The sequence below is a fragment of the Apium graveolens genome, chromosome 11 (genome assembly GCF_009905375.1).
Source record: "Apium graveolens cultivar Ventura chromosome 11, ASM990537v1, whole genome shotgun sequence".
NCBI classification, from domain to species: Eukaryota; Viridiplantae; Streptophyta; class Magnoliopsida; order Apiales; family Apiaceae; genus Apium; species Apium graveolens.
Window position 1 is genome coordinate 88,939,529 of NC_133657.1, and position 17,301 is coordinate 88,956,829.

The window sequence follows — 17,301 nt, forward strand, 5'->3', positions numbered from 1 at the left end:
TCTGATGCCTACTTTCTGGTGACCTGAGCTTGCCTTGAGCCTTTACTTGCTTCTGAAGCAACCCCGCTGCTTGATGTTCTTCCGAAGTTGCTAATTTCGTTCCAACGGCTGTTTTTACGGGCTTATATCCCACTATAAGGCCTAGGAAGGAACTCAGTAAGCCCCATTCACTTATCTACTAATTCGGACACATTAGACTCTATCCAACTCATTAACCTCCACACAACTCATCTGCGCTCGCACTTGGTGTCCTGCACGGTTGCTTGATGTTCTTCTGAAGTAGAAGTAGCTAATTTTGCAGCTCTCTTAGCCGTTTGGGCATTAATGTAACGGGGATAAGACCTGTGGAGTCCCTTTTGTGCGATAGAGGCTAAATAAGTAGGTTGAAGAACGAAGTCTAGTGCCAGTGGTAGAATCTCTTAGTTGTTAACAACTGCCTTCACTCCTTCAGTACTTTTCGGACTTCAGCCCCCACTCCGGAACCCAACTTTTAGCTTGACTCTTTCAGTCAGTTTTGAATTCTCTTAGCTCAGACAAGAACGAAATTAGATTAGTCCCACTTCCCGCAGGAGTACGCAAGCACATTCATTGATGCAGCGAATGCAAGCCTGGCTAGAGCGAATAGAAAGAGTGGATTGTGAAACTCACTGCCCGGTCTAATCCTCCTTTTCCCGGATGCTGATCTAGAAGCTAAAGCTAATCACCGAGCCCTAACCCTTGCCAAATAGAGGATTGATTGAGCCACCCATCGTCGGATTCTAGTACCTCCTACCGGTTTGCTCATCGCATGCTGGTTATCGGAGTAGAGTTTAGCAACACCCAAAATCTACTTTCTATTCAAATCCCTACTCAACACGGTGCCTTAAGGAGAATCCGAAGCTGGTTGATAGCGGAAGTAGCGCGCCAAAGAGCAAAGCGGAGCATTCACAAATAAATGGTGTAAGCGGAAGGGAAGGCGCAACGGTTAGCGACTGCCCGAGGAGTGATACCTATCCTTTTTCCCTTTAGAAAGGAGACAATAAGCCCGTCAACATTGAAGCTTCCGCTTTTGTTTTGGAAGCTGTTAGGCAAGTGATACCGTACGCAAGTCCGGGCCTATATAGTGGGGGCGAGTGCCTTGTACTCTGCTTCGGCACTAGACCTGGAAAGAGTCGGTTACTTTTTTGAAACCCAAGTCAGTAGGTTTTTCCGAGGAATACGCAGAAGCCAGTAGTGGGCCGTCTGCTATCGGGGCAGCCAGCCCAGTCGGCATCGGAGAATGCAAAGAAGGTGGTTAACGGTCCCGGAGTGATGGTTAGGCCAAGGCCACCAAGAGAACCCCTCAGATAACCGTAAGATGCTACAGCCTGGAGATGTACGGTGGTGAGAGCGTGCATGAACTGACAAACTTGATTGACGGCATAGCAAATGTCAGGTCGGGTGAGAGGGAGGTACTGAAGGGCGCCAACAATACTACGATATTCTGTTGCATCAGAGAGAGGAGCACCGTCGTATGCAGAGAGCTTTGAGCCAGACGCAAGGGGTGTGGGACACGGCTTGGAGTCTTGCATATGAGTGCGAGTAAGCGGATCCAAGGTGTATTTAGTCTGAGTCAAGACTAGAGCAGTCGATGTACGTTTGGCTTCGATTCCCAAGCAAGAAGAAGAAATGAAGATCACCAAGATCTTTCATGGAGAAGTGCGTACCCAGTCGCTGAATGAAAGAAAGGGGTCTCGGTATTCGTTCTGGCTTCCGCTCTAGCAAAGGGACAAGATCTGGATTTTACTAGGGCGAGCGCAGTTTACTATGAGAGTGGAGATATTTAAGCGAGCTAATAGCGAGTGGACTTTGCCCCTCTTTTTCTTTAGACTTGCAGTAAAGGTGAACAAGGCTACTCAGCTTGCACTTGAGCTTGAAGCCTTTTTTGAATCCTAAAGTAGCATTCAAAAATCCCCAAGCTACAAGAAAGCCGAAACTACAACCGCTACTTGCCCAATAGTACAGCGCCTTCCTCCCTGACTTGACTTTCCTAGCTACCAAGCCCCTCTTCAAACCCTTGCCAGAAGGACGAAAGGAAAGATTCTCTGTGATACCGCTCGAATAACGATAATCGGAGTGAAAGCCTTCAATAAAGAGAAAGCTTTAGCAACGGTAGGAGTTACTGCTTACGCCAGCACCGGACTAGCTTACCAGAACCTTCTCCCGCAACAAGAATAGTTTGCCTTGGACAAGTTCATGATATGAAGAGCCTTTAGATGAAGAACGCCCTACTAATACAAGTCAAGGAGAGGATTAGATCCAGTAACTGGGGGTCTATGGCTGACCGATATCGCACACCATCATTTAGCTATTGCAATTCTTTTCCTGATAGCAGGTCATATGTATAAGACCAACTGGGGCATTGGTCATGGCCTAAAAGATATTTTAGAGGCTCATAAAGGTCCATTTACGGGTCAGGGGCATAAAGGCCTATATGAGAGATCCTAACAACATCATGGCATGCTCAATTATCTCTTAACCTAGCTATGTTAGGTTCTTAACCATTATTGTAGTTCACCATATGTATTCTATGCCCCCTTATCCGTATCTAGCTACTGACTATGGTACACAACTGTCATTGTTTACACATCACATGTGGATTGGTGGATTTCTCATAGTTGGCGCTGCCGCGCATGCAGCCATTTTTATGGTAAGAGACTATGATCCTACTACTCGATACAATGATCTATTAGATCGTGTCCTTAGGCATCGCGATGCAATCATATCACATCTCAACTGGGCATGTATATTTAGAGGCTTTCACAGTTTTGGTTTGTATATTCATAATGATACCATGAGCGCTTGGGGGCGTCCTCAAGATATGTTTTCGGATACCGCTATCCAATTACAACCTGTCTTTGCTCAATGGATACAGATACAAAACACCCATGCTTTAGTGTTGCCCTTCCTTGACATGTTGGGATCAATCTCTTCTGCTAACTCACTTTGAAGCTATTGACCAACCACTTTCGCTGGAATCGAAGTAGGAAGGGCGATTGACTAAGATATTGATTGAGTAAAAGATTTTACAGGTCGGAGTGTTAAATTCCAAGATCACGATCACAAGCAAGGGGCAGGATAGGCTAGCTCCTTCTTATTGAAGGAATTGACTACCTATGGGGGCTGAGACAACGGAACCACCTCCTCTGCCACATTGGTTCTTCCATCTATATTGATGGATAGCTCTTAGAATACGTCGTTAAACGAAGCTTCGGGATACCAACTAGGAATAGGGTTAGCAGCCTTTACTTCAAGACCTGAGATGAATCTGTTTTCTCTACAGCTATCTTACTTACTGTCTGCGTTGGCTCATCCCAAGGGTACGAAAGACGGCTTGCCCGATTCTTAGACTATGGATGCCTCCTCCTCAGCGAAATGCGCCATCTCTTGTACCAACTCGCCAAGGGCTGAATTAGGAAAGGAAAGAAAGGAAGCAGAGAATGAAGAGAGGATTTGACTTGACTACTAATACCTTTTAAATAAAGGTGTATGTACGAAATTCCACTATCTCCCAGACTGAATGAGGTTTCTAATCCTAGATCACAGAGTTTCATTGATGCCAAAAAAGGGCTTTCCTGGAAAGAAGGAATTGTTGGCTTAAGATTCTACTAATAGCCGCCCATTTGTTTCGTGCAACTTTATATCACAGGAACTGAAAGCATTCGTGATTGGATCTTCTTCTATATAAATAATATAGAAAGAAGAGGTTTGTGATTCAATCAATATTCCTATCCTTCCTTTGTCACCCTCTTCTCCCCGAGCTAACTTGAGAACTAGGATTTGCCTAATTCGTATTATAGACCAGGCTATGCAGCAATTCGACCACTGTTACTGTACTAGATATCTCAGGCTTATCCTACTTAAATTCTGGCTTCGCTTCTTCCCGGTGATGGATATAGTCTCGACGACTTTGCCCCAGTATGGCATAAAATATACATTTAATATTTGTTAAAAAAAGGGAATTTCATGTGTGAGCACCTTAACTCTTTTAGGTAAGGCTATTTACCAAGTGAGTCTGCGCAGCATGCTCCGAAACAGAAGAATCATTTGAAATCCCATTTGCACCCGGATTCAGCTTCTTTCGAACTAGCAAATGCACTTTCTGAGCCAACAACGGATCGGCTTGGCCCATTCCTCAGATGAGGAAGAAAGAGTACACTGCAATCAAGTCCGTAGAATAGAATAGTCTCGCGCGTGCACGCGCTTCCTTAACTCATTCTAACATAGCTAACCGAAGGAGAGAATATTCAGTTGAAAGTGAAAGGTCGAGGAAACCGAGACCGAGGAAAGCTAGGAAGGCGAGGAACGAGAAACCAAGTAGTAGGCCGGAAGGTGGAAGCATTAAATAGAAAGAACTCCGGATGTGAGGCCCGAGGCTTCGCCGACTGAGAACAAGAATAGGACTTGTCACAAAATACATAGTACTGTTCTATGGCAAGAGACACGAAGTTCCCTATTTGCAGATCTGTTCTGGTACATTTCCAATTCATTCTTTCCAGAGTCTGGGCTTACCTTGAAGCTGCCTCAAATGTTATTCCATTCTCTTCCCCTGCTTGCTCCGTTTTCATAAGGACTCCGGCTTCTCCACTCCATCTCACTGTGGCCACCCTTATGGAGAAGTCACTCTCTACCGGTTCCCTTCGCTTAGTATCCACAGATGTGAGAAAAAACCCCATTGTGAGGTTAAATTACTTTAGTAATCCAGAAGATGTGGAGAAGCGTGTTAATGGCACACGCAAGATAGGGGCTACTAGCTATCGGAATATTATGGCGCTGGCGTAAAAGGAAGTCGTTTGGCACCTCGATGTCGGTGCGTATGGAGTGATAGAGCGGTTAGAACCCAGGAAGTGTATTAGTATTAGTAAAGGGTAGGCCCCATTGCATTATTAGCTAGAGAGAGGCCAAAGTAAGGCAGTGAAAGAGCAAGACGTCTTTCACGCACCGAAAGGCAGGCCTTTCTCATGGTTAGTTTCATTTTTTGATTGCTTTCCGTGAGAAAGGGAGGGGGAGTGGTGTGGCGGGCCCCTTCCACCAGATTACTTTACTGACTGGAATTCATTCAAAAAAGTACAGGAACTGGTTTAACAAAAGGGGCTCGAACTACAGGGATCTGATACCTGGCTTTCTTGGTCTGGAAGATAGGTTATGTGGGCAGCACCTGTTCATAGGTTGTTCGATCTCAATAGCCAAAGAATCGATTAGTTGTATGCCTGATATTGACAGAAGGCCTTCTCCCTCTTTCAGAGATCGCTCCCTTCCTCAAAGTCACAAAATCCGTCTTAGAGGGAAAGCTCTTGAAAGTCTTCTATGGACGAAGTTGCGAACGCTCTCTAATAAGAGTGAGTGAGTGCCCAAAAGGGTACTCCGAACGATTCAAGCAAGTGAAACTAGAACAAAGAAGAAAGCGGGGAGGGCTGACTTAATTAAGAGGGAATCCAGGAAGTGAGGCTACAGACAAAGATGAACAATGAGCTCATCAAAACGTAGAATGGAAAGCTCAAGAATTGACAAAGTCAGAAGCACTTAGCCTTCTTAACTCCAATACGAATGCTGAAACTCGTGCAGCAGATCCCAAATCCCAAGTTCAACAGGTGGATGAGGCGCTGAACAATTCTATAACTTCCACTTTAGCGGTCGAGCCCTATATAGATAGTAAGGGTGTCAGATCAAGTAAGGCCCAATACGCCGGGAGCTGAAGACACAGATGCCAATCCGTCAATTGAAGAAAGTGAGACTTATTATGCTGAAAGGAGAGACGGCGGAGATTCTGATCCCGAGAACAAAGCCGATGTTGAGAATCCAGCCCTAGTTGATAAAGATGAGGCAGGGACGTCTGCGCCTGGTTCAGCTTCTCTTCACTTATTAGGATTAAGCCAATAGAATCAAACTCCTAAATAGCTGGATTTGATGAACCCAGTTCGTGAGAAACTTTCGAAGTAAACTACTTTTGGTAGAGCCGGAACCTCTCCTATCCTCTCCCCCTATCTCGCTTTTCTTCTAGGCGGGAGTTCGCCTGAACAGCTCTTAAACCAAGTCTATGCTTTCGTATCACGCCTTAGCATGAAAAACTAAGATCTCGTGAAGAAAAATCCTCGTCTTCGGCTTCAATCGAAAGCAACGAAACCTTGCGAGTGAGTGTCAGAAGCCTAGCACAACCGCTGGATTCACAGATGATAGGGCAAAAGCAGTCAATGAAAGGGAAAAATTGGGCTTATCTTATAAGGCAGATTCATGAGGGGTGTAATCCCCCACACCATCAAGAGAAGCAGCTTTAGCTCTTTCAAGCCAGCTGCTTTCACTCCAAAGAAATAAAGGAAGAAGGGCGTGTAGCTACATCATGAAAGTAGAGGTTACAGAGTCTCTCGACCTGCGGGGAGAGGGATGCTCATGGCATAGAGTTACGGATCACGGGTGAAACCGCCGGTACGGATCTTATTCCAGGCGAGGTTCTGAAAGAAAGTCTACCCCATAGGCGAGTCACTCAGACTATAGAGAGTAGAAACAGGGCAAACCCCAGAGATCTAGTTATTGCGAGGGGGGGACGAAGGGAGAAGTATATCCTATAGACGATGGGCTAAGTTGCTCGACCGGAGGTAGTTTAGTGTTCTACGCTAAGGTAGCCATATACTTAGCTTATAGCTAATCTTCTGCTCCTATTAGGTTAGGTTCAACCGGGGAATAAGCCGTGCTATATGTTTATTTAGCAGCCGTTTGAATGAAGGTTACGGAGTCCCTTTTAGTTTCCTTCTTGCCGAAAGCATATCATCTTCTCTTACGTCGTTTCGAAAGGCAGACTTTCCTGCTTCATACTACTCTTTTCTCGGAGTTTAGTTCGACAGAAAGAAGGGAGTTTTTGAATTTCCTTTGTTTGTTGACCGAATCCCATCTTTCTCAATTACATGCCGATATTTTACTTTTGTTTTGGCTTTTAACAAGAGTAGGCCCGAACCGCTCCCCCTTTCCATTTAATCACTGACAAAACCTACCTTTCAATTCGACTTAACAAAAGGACTTCAACTTTAGAACAATCAATCGAACGGCAGGTAAGGGCTTGTACTCCCTCTTCTGTGGATACGCTACCCCTTCCGGCTATGGTAGGGGGAAGGGAGATCTACCCATTGATTTGATATTAGATGAGCGGCCGTACTATGATCGTTCGGGAGACCCGGCCCATTCAAATAAAAATAGAACGAACACCTACGACTAAGGGGAATGGAATGTCGACCACAGGGTGAGAGAATCTTCTAATACGAGAGCGAGTGACTGGTAAAGTCATTAAACTTAGTCATTTTGATCAAACCGCTCCTGGTGTTAGTCATTAATGGTCGGCTTAATTAGTACCCTTTCGGTATGTGTTGCGAACACTTTCATTTTTAGCTTCTCATCTTCTCTAGAGAAGCAAAACTCGAACGGATAGAACAGATGGTCCAACTACATAACTTTTTCTTTTTCATTACTTCCACGGTCGTGCCTCGTGGCACGGCAGCACCCGTACTATTGAAATGGTTCGTCAGTAGAGATGTTCCCACAGGTGCCCCTTCTTCCAATGGTACTATAATTCCTATTCCTATCCCTTCATTCCCTCTTTTGGTCTATCTACATTCCAAGAAATTCATACGCTCCACGGACGGAGCAAAAAGTGGAGTCTTGGTCAGAGCAAGCCGCCCTATTCTATTACCAGACATAATTGGGAGAAGCTCGTCCGAAACTAGAGCTAGAAACGCCTTATTTCGTTTCGTTCCCGTTTTTCATTTCCTTCTTCTCGAATCCAAAGGGGACTTCTCCTATTTAGAATCTTTCTGCGGTGTGCTCCGTTTACTATTCTTTCGTACTTTCTTCTCTTTACCACGCGATAGGTCAGCGAAGCGTGAGCGGGCGCGGAGAAGGAAACACCAAACACTTCGGCCTAACGGGAATCAGCAACGACGAAATGACAAGATGAGGTGCCCCGGGCACCCCCATTTAGAAGGAAGGGTCGAAGGTTTTGGGCCTGTAGCTTTCCCCGTCCCCCCCTCGTCGGGCGGTGCTTGTGTGGGGGGTGCGCAACCAGAAATCGGGCTGGAAGCTCTCACCTTACCAACGAGCCGGCAGCTGATGGCTGTTGGTCATGACTACTACAAAAAAGCTCCAATGAAGATGAATATTTCACATGGAGGAGTGTGCATCTGTATGTTGGGTGTTCTTCTGTCGTGCGACCCGGCGGCGTATGTGCGACCTGTGGCCCACGCCTCCTATTTGTTCAGGGCGGGCGGCGTGAACTCTGATTCGATCCGGGTATTCAATCCCGCCGCTGAGATGCTCAGTTGACTCCTTAACCTTGATAGGAAGATGGCTTATTCAAGAATTCGTGCATAAGGGTAAGGAACTTTGGATGAACTAATGCGAATGGGTGTAAGCTTCGCTGCTCGGAAACACCCAGTGCTGACCACACTGAGAGACACGAAAGCGCAGGTAACGCCAGTTGGCGAAATGGCGTTAAGCATCCCTAGCGGTACGAAAAGAGAGGTCGTGATGATATCATCTACGTCCGTACCGCTCCTCGTGGAGTAGATCCCGCATCCAACCAAGTCTTTGACCAGGGAACGGGATAATTCCCACTACCGCTGGCAGGCCAGCCGGGCCGTGAGCGCGGTGGGAACGGGCTTCCCAAAAAGCCAGCCCGGGCCGGGGTCAGCATAGAATGAAAGGGACGGCCCTAATGTTGGCTTTGCCAACTTCCTGGGTTGCGGGCGGAGAAAAGCGGACGTGGGGACTCGGGGCGGGGCGCAGCGTAACTAAGAGAGCCATTCCATTTAGGGCGAGAGAAAGTGGGCGGTCTGGTGTCCGCCCCGACTGGCAGCTGCTGGGTCTCCCCATCTCTCCTAAACTTCCCCCGGTCTTCGGCCCGAGCTGTATGAGGCAGAAACTCGTCCCACGTACGGTTCGGAGGCCGAGCCCCACCCCAGCAGTAAGGGTGCGGCTTAGGTCAACTAACACAAAGAAGATACAGTTCACTCAACGATTGCCTTTGGGTTCCGAACTCCATATGGGAAAGGAGCGTTGTTGTTTGCGAGGTCTCGATCATTTACATGGACCCACTTCTCATTCCATTTGTGGGAATTTGATGATCTATACACCGTCCCTAACGAACGATCGGCTCAGGTTTGAGCATGATGAATCACTTCGTGCCGACCTGTTGCCAATAAACTTTCCGGCCTCATATGAGAATGGAAAACTGGAGCATTTTCTGCATCGGTGGATGAAGAATCGAGAACATAAGAATTTATGGTTGACCATGTTCCCAGAAAAAAGATACTTTCGAGAAACGACGAACACGACTGAAGTGGCTATACATACAAATCTATTTACGGATCTATATGCTCCGATTGGAACTGGAAGTTCCAGAACAGGTGGCTGGTATACTACCATAATGAAACTTCCTTTTATTTTTTTTATTCGGATCGGATTTCTGTTGGCTTCGCTGGGGGGCTCGCATAGTTTGTTACGTCAGCTACAAAAGGATAAGTTGCGTTGGAATCGAAAAGGTTCCGTGGAGTTCATAATTGCATAAAAGGAGTCAAAGTAGTGGCTGCGGCGCGTTGAGGCACCTCTTCGACGGTCCTCGTACGCCCGGCCTGACGGCCCGCTCTGAAGAATTCATGGATCGGCGGCGAGACAGAATAGGCGGGCACTACTAACCAAGTCAAGCCCAGCTCTCGCCGATAGGCGGGGGGAGCTTTCTTCCAAGCCTTGCCTTATATAATAGTTGTGGCCATGGCGCTTTAATATCGGAAAAATAAAAATTTACTGCGAGACAGCGAATGAGACAGCATCTGAGTCTCGCTTAGTCGTGAGCGTTCACCGGGTGGACCGAGTTGGTAAAGACACAGAGGTTCCGAAGGAACGAGCCGTGAGGGTAGGTTCGCGAGCAATCATCATACGAAAACGAACCAACTACAACTTTGTTCGGCGGAACCACTTGCGCTTATTGTGGGAGATCCGGGAAGCTACCTAAATGGAGAGCCCCCGCGTGCACGGGTGGTTGATAAACACGTATTGGGCAGCTGTCAATGGATTCTGTGATCGAATGTCCAACTTTCTATAGTTTAGGAGTGAATGGGCTAAGCCAGAGTCTTCCTGACTTGCGGGACTGGTTAAAGCAATTCCCCTTATCTTACTAGATCTTAACTGATAACTAAAGATTTTATTTATTTAATAAAGCAGCCACCTCTTTCTGGTGTGCAGAGCTAGACAGAAGGCTTCTTAAGACATCGCTTTCATACTCCACTCTCTAGTTCACTGATTGATCCTTCCGCTTTTGTAAAAGGGTTCGGATCATTAGGCTTTGCTCAACCTCCCCTCAGGGATCGCGGAGTCAGGTAGATCAACTGCTTGTACATATCTCCTGGCAAAAGAATATCCCCTCACTAAACCTCAGAATATCTCATCCCGAGGTCTTAGCCGAGGCTTGGCTTTACGCCCCTTGGTCTTTCTTTTCTCGTTTTAGTAAAAGGCCTCCGGCTGCAGCAAGGCTATCTTGAATTCCAATTTTCAATGAAATAAATGCATTCCTCTGTATTCTGTTGTGCTCAGCGAGCGGATAAAGCCCAGGATGGGAAGTCGCATCTTTTTCGGAGTTGAATCGGGAATCCTACTCTAAATAAAAGAATCTAATCGCGGGCTCTCAGGTGGCAAAGGTCTTCTTTACCTTACCGCTTTCCAGTCATCCATGCAGCTCCTACAAGAAAAGGGTCTTCGGCCAGCTTTCTATCTTACTGTAGTATAGTACATAATGCCGATCTATAGAAAATGGAAAAGAAAGATTCTTCCTTTTGGGGAAAACAGAGATGGAACGATTGATAGATGGTGTCCGTAGGGGCTATTCTCTATGGGCCCTTCAAGTATGCTTCTTTTCCTTTGAGGTCAGAAGAACAGTGGTCAGGTAACAAAACATGGCACTAAATGGAAGCGAGCATCCTGTAAAGGTTTGATTCAAAGAGATAGGTATCCGTTTCGAAGAGCTTGTTCCCCCTCCCCCCTCTTTCTTATAATTAAACATTTCTGATATGTTCTGCATTTTGTTCGCCCACTCTTCATTCAGGGTGGTTAGAACCAGGAGAGGATCTTCCACCTTTACTTTAACTTTAATTAAGGTCATAGCACCAGCACCTGAACGCTTACTCTTACTGCTCTTCTCAGGTTCACCCCTTTTTCTTATCTTAGGATTGGCCGCCCTGAGGTTCTTGTTTGGAGTCATTTGTTTATCACAGAACAAGTCCCCCTCAGTCACTGCCATAGTTGACCCAGTATCAACTCTTTCTTCCAGATGAGATGGGCGGGTTCAGTCTGATTTTAAAATGCCGTTGACTTCGACCTTTAGCGATTCGCCCCTGAACCTAGAAAAACCCTATGATGCCTTCAATTTAAGAAAAGAAGTTTTCTTAGACTACGGCTTAGAGAATCCCGATCATGGTCTTACCAACCTGAAACAATTTCATCAAATTCTAAGAGATGACCTCTCTTTCTTAGACGAGGCGCCTTCAGAGTATAAGTACAAGTATAATGTACTTAGCTCAAATATAGGCGCTCTTCTGAAAGATAAACGGATAGCCTATGAGACCTGCCAATGATACGAAGAGCTTTGCTACCCCGGCTCAGAGAAAGGTCTACTTGCTTGCCAAAGAAGCTTCGGTTTTTGGGTGGGGGTCTTTGTTGAGAATTCGTAAGTAACTGAGTGAGTGCTTGAAGGACTTGGCCTGGAAGAATCAAATGAAATACGAACAACCGCGCTGGTCGTAATAGATCGACTTTCATGCTCCAGCGTGAAAGTTCCATTTCAGGGAAGGACGACGTACTATGATACTTTCAGTTTTGTCGAGCCTTGCTTTGGTCTCTGCTTTGATGGTTGTACGTGCTAAAAATCCGGTACATTCCGTTTCGTTTTCCATCCCAGTCTTTCGCAACACTTCAGGTTTACTTCTTTTGTTAGGTCTCGACTTTTTCGCTATGATCTTCCCAGTAGTTTATATAGGAGCTATAGCCGTTTCATTCCTATTCGTTGTTATGATGTTCCATATTCAAATAGCGGAGATTCACGAAGAAGTATTGCGCTATTTACCAGTGAGTGGTATTATTGGACTGATCTTTTGGTGGGAAATGTTCTTCATTTTAGATAATGAAAGCATTCCATTACTACCAACCCAAAGAAATACGACCTCTCTGAGATATATGGTTTATGCCGGAAAGGTACGAAGTTGGACTAATTTGGAAACATTGGGCAATTTACTTTATACTTACTATTCCGTCTGGTTTTTGGTTCCTAGTCTGATTTTATTAGTAGCCATGATTGGGGCTATAGTACTGACTATGCATAGGACTACTAAGGTGAAAAGACAGGATGTATTCCGACGAAATGCTATTGATTCTAGGAGGACTATAATGAGGAGGACGACAGACCCACTCACGATCGACTAAACGGAGAAGTCGCGCCGAAAGGAGCATATTGGTTCGAATCCAATTCGTGAGAAGAGTCCAGGCGAGAGACTATAACAGTCAAAAGGCCTTCGGCTAAAATACAATACAAATAGTCATAGAGCTCGTTGTTTCACTCATAAAAGATGATGGATAAGCAGTCGGTACGGGAGAGCAGCTACAGTTATTTTAGCGAGCAAATTCCCCCACTAGGTGTGGGGGAATGCCGCGCCTTACCATCCTGGCCATTCTGACTTACCATATCCATGTCATTACCTGGGACACCATCTCCCCTTTTCTTTTTATGTGCAGCCTTTCTTTTGAGTTGCATCTAGTTCAGTAGGTGCCCTGATAGTCGTTCAAGTCAAGCTGCTTCCTTCTCTCCTTGCAGTCGAGCCTATTACTAACCTTGTTCATCCTTAGAATGCAAGGGTTTACTCTTCAGTCTTCGGCAGGAGGATAAGTGGATTCCCTTCCAAAGAACAAGGAATCCTTGATGCTTCTCAAATGTCTTGAAGAATGCTCTCCTTGATGTGAGGTAAATGTGAGGGAAAGAAAGAAGTTCAGGGGTAAGTCAGTTCACAGTGAAACTCCGAGAGGAGAGTCTTCATTCCACTCCGACCCTAGTTAGCCGAGTAGCTTGAAAGTAATCTACCTTTAGTGAATAGCTATCTTAGTTCTCCCCAATACTGATTAGTTGGTCGAGCACCCTGTCCCCTATTCCTTCGATCGAAACTGGCAACTTAACGTCTTCCCCCCTCCCTGGGGTATTGGGGGGGTATCCCCTCTCCGTCTTAGTTTGTATAGAGTCATCTTCCCTCCCATACTTGAGTAAGTACCTCAAAAACCTTTAAGTAAAGCCTTGGGAACTATATCTTATGTTTTTGATCCTTCCTCTGTTGAGCTAGGAACCTACCCACTTTGTAAAGCTTCTCTCTGTTATTAAACCCGCTCCCAATTCTTTTGAGCGAGCAAGCTCGTTTCCGAAGCCAATATTCGATCTTTCCTCACTAGTTATAAAATGCCCTGGCTACTCGTTATGAGTTACCCAGTCTTACCCTACTATCCGTCTAGTCTTTCCAGGACTGGTTAAAGCAAGAAGCCCTCTTTCTTCTGTCTTAGTCGATCGAGGTGATTATATCTCAGGTGATTCCCCGGTTGAGGGTTACCCCATTTCTGATTCCGAACTAGATTCTGATTCTCTTTCTGATGTTGGAACCCCCTCTGCTGCTTAGCCGAGCTTCTTTCTTTGAAGCTTTTAGCCGAGCACCCTTCTTTGGCTCATCCACATTGGAATATCATACTTTCCAGCTTCTAAATAGCCATTTACTTTAGACTAGCTTTACATTACGAAATACCACTCGGGGAGTTCGAGGGAAGACCCCAGAACCCGATCTACAGCCGAATAGCAAGTCGTACGTAAGCATACAAACTTCGAGCAGAACTCAAAGCGATCATAGCGCTGATTCCCTTACCTACATAGCCATTCTTGCAGATCCGGGCGTTGCGTGCTTGTTTTGCAAGATTTAGCTTTCAGTTCGTAGACTGGATCAAAGATGTGTTCAGCTTGATTCGTTGGTGCAGTCACTTCATCATCTTATGATTTGAAACTCGATTCCGCCTACACAAACAACGTAGTTGTTGCTTGGTGAGTCCCTTCATTTGCTTTGTGTGCTCCTTCGGCTTTATAGTAGCAAGATCTGGCTTTTGGTTTGAAGATTGATAGCAGAATCCGCTCCCGGGTCGTCGCCCTCTATAGTTTCATATCTAAGGAAGAACCAAAGAATGTCTATGCAGGAGGAGCTAAACCAATTTGAAAGGAACAATGTATGAAAGATGGTACCCAAGCCTAAAGGAAAGAATCCAATAGACACCAAATGGATATTTAGAAATAAGATGGATCAAAATGGCATTGTAGTCAGGAACAAAGCTAGATTGGTTGCTAAGGGCTATTGTCAACAAGAAGGAATAGATTTTGATGAAACCTTTGCTTCTGTTGCAAGACTTGAAGCCATCAGAATCTTCATAGCCTATGCAGCGCATGCCAATTTCAAGGTCTATCAAATGGATGTCAAGTGTGTCTTTCTAGATGGAGATTTGGAGGAGGAAGTCTATGTCAGTCAGCCTCCTGGTTTTGAAGATCCAAATTTACCTGATCATGTATACTATCTCTTGAAAGCACTTTATGGATTGAAGCAAGCACCTAGAGCCTGGTATGACACTTTGTCAAAGTTTCTTTTAGAGAATCACTATACTAGAGGTACTGTAGACAAAACTTTATTCTTTAGAAATGTTAATGGCTCTAGCATACTTGTTCAAATTTATGTAAATGACATTATTTTTGGCTCTACAGATGAAATTTTTTGCAAAAAGTTTGCCAAATTGATGCAAAGTAAGTATGAAATGAGCATGATGGGAGAACTAACTTACTTTCTTGGTTTGTAAGTTAAGAAAGTTAGTGATGGAATATTCATTAGTCAAACTAAATACATTTATGATCTTTTAAAGAAGTTTGAACTAATGGATTGCACATCTGCAAAAACTCCCATGGCCACTACAACTAAACTTGAATTAAACACTACTGAAAAGTCTGTGGATATTTCAAGTTATAGAGGCATGGTTGGCTCACTATACTTAACAGCTAGTAGGCCATATATAATGTTTGCTACATGTCTTTGTGCTAGATTTCAGGCTGATCCTAGAGAATCTCATTTAATTGCTATTAAGAGAATTTTCAGATATCTCAAAGGTACACCAAAACTTGGCATTTGGTACCCTAGAGATTCTGGTTTTGATCTAACTGGTTATTCAGATGCAGATTATGCATGTTTTAGAATTGATAGAAAAAGTACAATAGGAACCTGTCAATTTCTAGGAAACAAGCTTGTGTCCTGGTTCAGTAAAAAGCAAAATTCAGTTTCTACTTCTACAGCAGAAGCTGAATATATTGCTACTTGCAGTTGCTATGCACAGATTCTGTGGATGAAAAACCAATTTCTAGACTATGGTCTACAAGTGGAAAGAATTTCCATTTTCTGTGATAACACAAGTGCAATTGCCATCACTGAGAATCCAGTACAACATTCAAGAACAAAGCACATAGACATCAAGTACTACTTCATAAGGGAACATGTAATGAATGGTACTGTGGAACTATATTTTGTTCCAAGTGAAAAACAGCTTGCAGATATATTAACCAAGCCACTGGATGAATCAACCTTTTCAAGGTTGGTAAGTGAGTTAGGTATGCTTAATTACTCTTGAATATTTTCAGATATTTTGCAAGTTGTAATGCAGCCAGAAATCTAATTGATTTTTCAGTGTTGGATGAAATTTTGGCTAAGTCAAAATTTACATCCCGACTGATGATCATTATCCATCGAGTTTGATCATCCGTCGGAATACAATTTGTTAATAAAAGCAATTATTTTTCTTGAATTTTTATAACTCGACGGATAACTGATTTATCCTCATCCGTCGAATTGTCTCATTCCTAGCTGTTGATTTTCTAAACATTATCCATCAAGTATACTTACAGTTTGTAAGCATAACACGACGGATAAGTGATGGAATTTTTACATTTTATTTTTAAAACGGCTATTTTGGGCAATTTTTATTGGTCACTTTATTTTACTTTATTATTTTTAACAGTTATTTTTTAGATAGTATAAAAGCAAAATTCATTTTCATTACTTTTCTTTTATCATTCTCAATTCATCTGCTCTAACTTCTTTCTTTTTCAAAAGCAATTACCCTTTCTCTCTCTCTCTGCAACTCTTACTCTCTAACAATGGCACCAGTCGTCAAAATCATGTCTCAAACTGGCTTTATCTATGAGAAGAACAATTTTACGGCTCTAGTGAACAAGGGGATTCAACAGTCTGGCGACTACCACAAAATGATGGATTTTGTGCAAGGCTGTAAGCTCAAATATGCCATGCTAGAGTCTCCCACTATCTACTGTGAGGTTGTGGAGGAAATTTGGACAACTGCGGTGTACAACTCAACTGACAAGACCATCACTTTCACTATTAAAGGTAAGGAATTCTGTGTTAATAGTGACATTGTTAAAGCATGCTTTAAGATTCCTGATAATACTGTCTCTACTCCACACACAGACACTGATATTGTTAACATGTTAAACTCCATGGGTTATGCACTCTCCACCTCTAAATTAAGTGAAATTAGGAGATTGGGTCTTAGAAAAGAATGGAGTTTTCTGTGTGATGTAGTTACTAAAGTATTTTCTAGTAAAATTAGCAATTTTGATTTTGTTAATATCTCCATGCTCAATATGCTCTACATGCTAGTAACTGATAAATACTTCAATTTTAGTGATCTAGTCTTGTTTGAGTTGGGGTTTAAGTTAGGGGAGCTTAATAAGAGGGGTAAGAATGTTTATTTTACTAGATTTTTCATGATGCTTGCTAACCACCTCTCTGAGGATATTGTGTTTGAGAACCCAACCAATAAGTTAGATTGTTGGGTTCAAGAAAGAAGAATTATTACAGATCCCAATAAATCAGATCACCACAAAGAAGTGCCATTCTTCTATTTTCCAGTAATGGAGGCACCTCAGGTAAGTGAGGTAATTTTAACTGTCTCTACTCTTCCAACCTCAAACACTTCTTTGCCTTCTAGTGTAGCAGTGGCATCTGTGTCTATGACCAGACAGATGCCTACCCAAGCTACCAAAACCAAAGTTTCAAAATCAAAGACAAAGAAAGCCCCCTCTGGTGTCTCTCAAAAGATGCCAGTTGTAAAATCCACTAAATAAAAAGAGGGGAGTGTGAAGGTGGGAAAGACAGGTGAGGAACAGGGTGAAAATTAAAG

General features: G+C 44.0%; 1 protein-coding gene across 1 annotated transcript; it reads left to right on the forward strand.

The window, feature by feature from the left end:
- Positions 1-8,361: 8,361 nt before the first annotated feature.
- LOC141696806 (cytochrome c biogenesis CcmF C-terminal-like mitochondrial protein) lies at positions 8,362-9,843 on the forward strand. Its single transcript, XM_074500929.1, has one exon. It carries the CDS (start codon positions 8,699-8,701, stop codon positions 9,566-9,568), a length of 870 nt encoding a protein of 289 aa, XP_074357030.1. The 5' UTR covers positions 8,362-8,698; the 3' UTR covers positions 9,569-9,843.
- Positions 9,844-17,301: the final 7,458 nt, after the last annotated feature.